The 6867-nt window shown below is 46.8% G+C and overlaps 1 protein-coding gene across 1 annotated transcript; it reads right to left on the reverse strand.

Annotated features, from left to right (window-relative positions):
• Window positions 1–874: 874 nt before the first annotated feature.
• LOC128124127 (uncharacterized protein C2orf78 homolog) lies at window positions 875–6422 on the reverse strand. Its single transcript, XM_052760336.1, has 3 exons — window positions 6416–6422; window positions 4163–4990; window positions 875–2754 (listed from the first exon to the last, which is right to left on the reverse strand). The coding sequence occupies exons 1-3, from the start codon at window positions 6420–6422 to the stop codon at window positions 875–877; spliced, it is 2715 nt and encodes a 904-aa protein (XP_052616296.1).
• Between the last annotated feature and the right edge of the window lie 445 nt (window positions 6423–6867).

Raw genomic sequence — 6867 nt, forward strand, 5'->3', positions numbered from 1 at the left:
CTATTGATTCCAGACCTCAGAGATCCGATGGCCTCTTCTGGCCTCTGAGGGCACTCCACACATGGGTTCCACAGGAATTCAGGTGGACGACAAACAAACACACAAACACAAAATAAAGTATTAATGGGTGATTTCAAAGATGGACACAACTTGAGACAAACAGTAATCAAATGGAAACCTCCTCAGGAAATTGGTCAACCTTGTGTATTTTCTCTTTATGGTGGGTGCTTGATGGTGTGCACATGGAATCCTGTATTTCATTTCATGAAATTTCAGGAGGAGCTCTGTCCCAGACTAGTAATAATTAAAGGGCTGGGGTGAGCGTTTCAAAATGGGAGGAAGTGTGGTGAGAACAGGAGTGTGTTAACTATAACAGTATACACTCTAGGAAACATACCAAGTTCAAAGACTTTTATTTTACTTAAAAATAAAAGTCAAGAAGAATAATTTTATTACCACTACAGGTTTGGGCTAATTACTTTTACCTTAAATAACACTGCCAGGGGACTTATATCATATGATGTATTTATGTAACATATATTACTACTTAGACAACATAAATGAATAACAACAAAGGTACCAAGAAACCGTCAAAACCCTCTCTATATACTTACTCATGAATAAAATGTAACTGACTTTAGATTCTCCAGTCACTTTTAGTGTTAGTGTCTTCAGATATTTACAAGTATAGAAACTATGTCTGACCATTTTTATATAAATCCTGGGATGTGCATATTACTCACGTTAACTCAATACATACCTACATACGTACATGTACGTCTAATTTTTATATCCAATGTATACATGTATATGTGTCTCCATTTCTGACCTTCTCTATGTTGACTAGTACTGGGTTCCAAAGTCCAGGGTGCCCTTACATGACATAGCCATAATATGTAGAAATTTCCATATCCTTCTGCCTCTGAAGGAAGAGCTGCGGTTTTCCCAGAGAGGTGTACTTGGCAGCATTCTCTCTCTCCCTTTGTGCCTGCCTCTTCATGGCCTCCCGCTCTGGTCTCTGCTCTTCTGTGATGGGCTGTGAGATGACTGGCCCTGGAATGTGGACTTTCCTCCATGGAATTGGTTGGTGGCTGAAGTCTTGCAGTAGATATTGGATTTGAGGTTTGGGGTTTGATGGGGCCTTGTTCTTGTCAGCAGATGCAAGCTCCCTCTGTAGTGAAGGGTGAGATGATGCCCTGTAGGATTCTGGCCTACAGACAGCTGGCTTTGGCCCAGGACAAGACTGGATGGGGTTGGTTATGTTAGGTCGTGTGGCACTGGTAGCAATAGGCAGAACTGGCTTGTCAGAGGCCATCAAAGAAGTGCTGGCAGGAGCTGGTTTAGATGGCTTGAGTGTGGTAGGCTGAGCCGAGTGGGAATGAGGCCTCACAGGGCATACTGCAGGGGCCCTGCGAGAAGCCAGGGGGAGAGGCTTTCTAGAAACAGGTCTTGCTTGTTGCATGTCCACGGCTGGGAAAGGCAGAGGTACTAACTTGACCTTCCCAGGTGGGGGCAGCTCATACTGGGATGGAGATGGACACTCCCTGTGGAGATTGCTCTCTGGTCTCTGAGCATTGCTCGGGGTTTTACCAGGGCCTCGGCCAACACTTGGCACATCCAGAAGGGATGTGGTGACTGGGCCTGTCCTGGGATCTTTGCTGTTGCTGAGGTTTAGCCGAGCCCGGGAGGAGGAGATGCCAGTTTTCTTCTCACTCTTCTTCCCCAGTGGGTGAAAGACTTGCACGGATTCTAGCATGTGCATGCCGAGGTGAGTTCGAGGCTTTTTAAAGCTGTCATGCCTGAGTTCCAGAAGTTGCCTCTTCCTCTGGTTCTTTGGCTTGGTGGTGTTTTCTTCCTCCTTGACACTGTTCCTTGACTTCTTGAGCTCCTCTGTTTTCTTGGAGTTGTTTACTCTGGTTCTCTTGGTCTTGTCTTGCCCCTGAGCCCTAGCTCTGCTGGGCATGCTAGGTGTGGCAATCTGGGCCTTGCCCTCCAAGTGTTTAGGCATGTTGTCAATAGCCCCTTCACTGGTCCCAGCACTGCCCACCGCCTCTTCGCCCTTCACCCAGTCCTGGAGCTGGATTCTGGCCTGAGGAGACACATCAAGCATCTCAGAGGATTTCTGGACATTCTTTCTCACTTGGTCCACAGGTACACTGATGATGCTGGAGCTTTCCTGGGCCTGATCCCTCCTGGTGTCTTTGGATTGGGTTGCTGTGGGATCTTGGAATGGGTTCATTTCAGTGATTGAGTGGAAGAGTCGGGGAAGGTGAATATCTGCCACCAGTGTAGTCATGTCTGCAAAGTCCATGCTGGAGTCCATCACACTCTGCAGCACCCCAGGCTCATCCTGACCAAGGCTGCTGCTTCCCAAGGTGGCATTGTCAGGAGAAAGCTTCTGTTTTAGGCTCCCAGAATCAGTGTAGTCCAGGGCCTGCCGCATGTTGGCATGTGCTAAAGGGAGAAGTGATGGGTCTTGGTTTTCTTTTATGCCCTCATAGGCATCCAGAGGAGTTGATAGATCAGCTGTCATCAAATCCAAGTCGTTATTCTCTGTTTGTTCCAAGCTCGGAGCAAGAGGCAAGGGCAGGTATTCCAAAAAACTGTGCATGGGAGCAGTTAATGACCAGTCCCCATGGACAGGTGGTGTCTTCTGGACATCCTGGGTGCAGGCACTGCAGAGGTCTGGATTCTGCAGCAGACAGAGTGTCTGGCCTGAAGCTGTCAATCCCAGGGATGTCTCCGTTTTCACCACTGAAAAAGAGTCAAGGAAGAAGTCAGTGCCTGGTAAGTGAGGCGCTCCCCACTTTTCAGTGCACCTCAGTACTCAGACCCCTACAGCAGTGGGGAAGGCATTCTTATGAGCTCTGCTTGAGCAGCACAGGCGGCCCGGCACCTCTGTTGGGAGACTTGTGACCACTGTCTTATTTCTGGTAACCATGTGATACCATGTTTTCTCAGATGTTTGTGTTTTCCTCGGTGTTTGTGTGTTGTGTGCATGCATAGTGATCATGGGGAGGTGACAGAATTCCCTTGGGGTGTGGTCCTCCCTTTCCTTTCCCATGTCTCTGTAAGAGTGACCCTCATTTCTGTGGAAGTTTGCTATCAGGCACGTTGTCTGGTCCACAATTTTCAAGAACATACCCTGTCTTCCAACTCTTGGCATTACTCAAATGCCCCCAGTTGCCTGACTTTCTAAATGGGTTCAGGTAACCAAACTCAGTTCCTCACTCCTGCAAGGCAATAATTTCTACAACCCTGGATTTCCTCCAGCTCCACATTTCACCGTCTTGTTATTAATGATGTGAAAATTGGTTTAAGAAGGTGAAATCTTTAGCTTGTGTTATGTTTGTAGTTTAGAACATATCCTAGTGACCATGCATAGCCTTGGATCAACTCTGAATAGCCATAACAAAAGAAAAGGGGCGGGAGAGGGAGAGGGAGAGAGAGACAGAGAGACAGAGAGAGTGAGAGTGAGAGAGAGAAGGAGGGGCATGGTGAGTGGTAGAGGGAGAAGAGAGAGAAAATCTTTGCCTAACTTAGCAATTGTACACTGCAGACAGAGAGAAACAGAGAGAGTAAAGAGAGAGAGAGAAGAGAGAGAGAGAGAGAGAGAGAGAGAGAGAGAGAGAGAGAGAGAGAGAGAGAGAGAGAGAGAAGCTTTGCCCAACTTAGCAGTTGTACACTGGTACACCGGGTATACTGGACTCTCAATGCACTTATGCTTGTAAGAGAACGGCAGGGCCAGCACTTGGAATCTGCGAGTAATACTTCCTCTAGGACAGATTTGGAGTTGCACTGCTCTAGAGTCAGAATTGAACCCAGAGAAAATAAAGTATTCCCAAACAGAAAGGCCTTGGTGTCCTCTACAGCCCCGAGGAATAGATTAGGAAGGAGGTGATTGCTGTGTAATGGTGCATGGGACTGATAAGCTAGGTCAGTGATGTGTGTGTCTGTGGTGGTGTCCTTGGACATGTCTTAATGGAGGATGGGTGCCACTCATTGCCCTGTATTGTCAGTCATTATAGAGACTGAAGATGGGGATGGTGAGCCAGGCTCTCAGGACTCCCATCCTTTCTCCCTGAGGACATCCACTGCTGAAAGGTTGAACTGTGTCTGCTTTGAGTGCTGATCTCACTCCTCCCCTCCTGGCTTTACTCACCTTGAAGACTGGTGTCTGGCATGTCTTGGGCAGGTGTGGGATAGTAGATGGCAGAGGTGGTGAAGGGTATTTGGACATTCATTGGCTGAATCTCCTTTGGCATCACCACCATCCCTCGTTGCAGGGCAGAGGCCTGACCCCCAGAGTAGGACACAGAGCCACAGGCCTGCAGGCACTGCCTGAGTTCTTCAGGCATCAGAGGACCCAGGCTGTTGCCGTCATTGTAATAGACCTGGCTGCCCTCCTGGTAGGAAGGTGCCAGGCTGTATCCTTGATTTGGCACCTGTGGTGGTGTGGCCTGAACAAGGCTGGCAGGTAGTACTGGATACGAGAGGACTAAGGAATTGGGATCTAAAATATTATCACCCTGGGCTGTCATAGACAAGGAGGAGAATGTGGTATTCTGGTCAATGACAGTTACAGTGAAGTCCTGGAGTGTAGCTCCCCTCCTGTCAGTGCTTCCCGTGGGATCCCACTGGAGAACACCTGGATAGGAGAGTGCTGAGGCAGAGCTCTGGCCATGGCCAGTCAGTGCAGTCACCATAGTTGTGCCAGCTGGTAAGTAGGGGTAGGCACTGTCCATGAGCTGCTGGCAACAAGTGCTGGAGTCTGATGGCAGGAGCCATGCTGAACTCACAGCTGGGGTGGAGACCATGGAGAAGTTGCACACACTTCCTGCTAAGGGTGGAGCATTCCTCAGCACAGGTGCAGAAGGCTGCAAGGCACATTCTGTCCCAAAGAAAGGTGCACGTTGGAAATTTTCTGTAGGAAGGAAGAGGAAAGTGGGAAGAACAGTGAGATGGAATCGGTGTGGCTTCCCATGAGGAGCTTAGTTATCTGCAGTTTGTCCTGTCTGGGAGAGTCTGAGACCTATTTTCCCTCACATATCCCAAACAAATGTTTCAGAATGATTCCTGGTAATGGATAGGATGACACTCATTTGATGAGCTGCCTGTTCTTCCTGTGTGGGCATGCACTTCCTAGTTGATCCACGTTGACCCTTGCTCTGACTAGACAACACCCTTCTTTGCCCTGCTTTGTCTTGTTCTCACACCTGTGTCTCAGAACAGAAGTGTTTGAAGTAGGAGAACCTTAGACAGCTTCTCATGCCTGTGCCTTTGTCCTGTTCTGTGCACATCTTCCTCTATGCAGAGAGAGAGAGAGAGAGAGAGAGAGAGAGAGAGAGAGAGAGAGAGAGAGAGAGAGAGAGAGAGAGAGAGAGAGAGAGAGGAGAGCGTCTCTGTACCTAGATCAGTCTGGCCTTGAAATCACACAGACTGGATTACCTCTGCATCAAAGTGCTGGCATTATAGGTTCTTTCCATGTCCACCAGGCTTGGCTCTACTCTGAGCTTTCTTAATGAAATGATGTATCAGGATTTTCATAGATAAGAACTGTATTTAACGAAGAATCCCTTCATCATCTAGCTCCCCACTACTTTTTATGTAAGCCATTCCTTCTTATTTTTGTATAAATTCAGTACACATCCTATATGACTGCATGAATACAACCTGCTGATAACATTTCTTGTTGAGTCCCTATGTTTCAAGTGACATTTTGGGATTTCTAATGTAGTAAAGGGTTCATCTCTGAATAAGATTGTTTCTTAATTAAATTTGGTTCAATTGATTCTTCAATGAACACTTCTTAATTAAAAGTTGGTTCAATTGATTCTTCAATGAACACTTCCACAGTAATTGTTAATTTCTTGTAACTCTCCTAGTAGGGAATTCTTGTGAAAATTCCTGCACACCCTGGTGTGTCAGTTCTTGTCCAGGGAACAACTGACTGTGGAGTACCCCGCCCATGTTGTTAACATCCAAAACAACCAAAAGATGTGGGGAATGCTGTGGAAGATGGGCTGGATAGAGTATAAGAGCCAGGGACTAGAGCTGGATATTGTTTTCTACATGTGATAGGAATCCATTACCTAGACTAATCTCAACAGTGTGGCTGCATAACAATGGGTTGGGATGTGACAATGTCTAGTTTCTTTTTATTTCATCTGTGGTTGTCTGTAACATTCAGTTCCTAACTGCTTTGGGTACCTCCAGGGTCATATCTGCAATTTGTCCTTTTTTAATATCCATATTTTCTAACCCCAGTAAGAACCAAATCTAAATGTGACATTCAATACCAGATATCTCTATCAGCATCAATAATATACCCATTACACAAAAATTTAAAAGTTAAGTAAAAATAAGGGAGAAGTGATCTCTTATTTTTTTAATATTTTAAAATTTCTTTCCTTACCTGCCATGGTCAGAGGGAGAGTATCAGCAGTCCAGAGTACAATGGAGCAAGAGAATTGGTTGTCCTTGTCTGATCAGCTGACCTGAGTCGCAAGTGTGTCCGGTATCAGACAGCACTTACTGGTCACTGATCACAGGGGACCTGTGATGATCCAAATTTGTTTACAGGCATCGCCATGGCAACCCCAAGAACCTACCAGGGTTGGTAGGTTGGGTTGGAGGGAGAATGATGTCATAAACGGGGCAGCAGCCAATGCGAAGGTCGGATTCTGAGCTAACAGATGGGATTGGTCGGAGAGGATGCCAGGAGACCAACAGTAGCCATGGAGGCTGAGGTGTGTGCTAGTGAAAGTAGGCAATCCTGACATGGAAGTCCCCCTTTCATGAGGTTTAGTCCAGGGTATTGGCAGAGCTTCTTAGAACGATCATCGATGAAGCTGTGTCTATTCTTCC

This window comes from Peromyscus californicus, unplaced genomic scaffold (assembly GCF_007827085.1).
Source record: "Peromyscus californicus insignis strain IS unplaced genomic scaffold, ASM782708v3 Scaffold_4__1_contigs__length_199733344, whole genome shotgun sequence".
Lineage (NCBI taxonomy): Eukaryota > Metazoa > Chordata > Mammalia > Rodentia > Cricetidae > Peromyscus > Peromyscus californicus.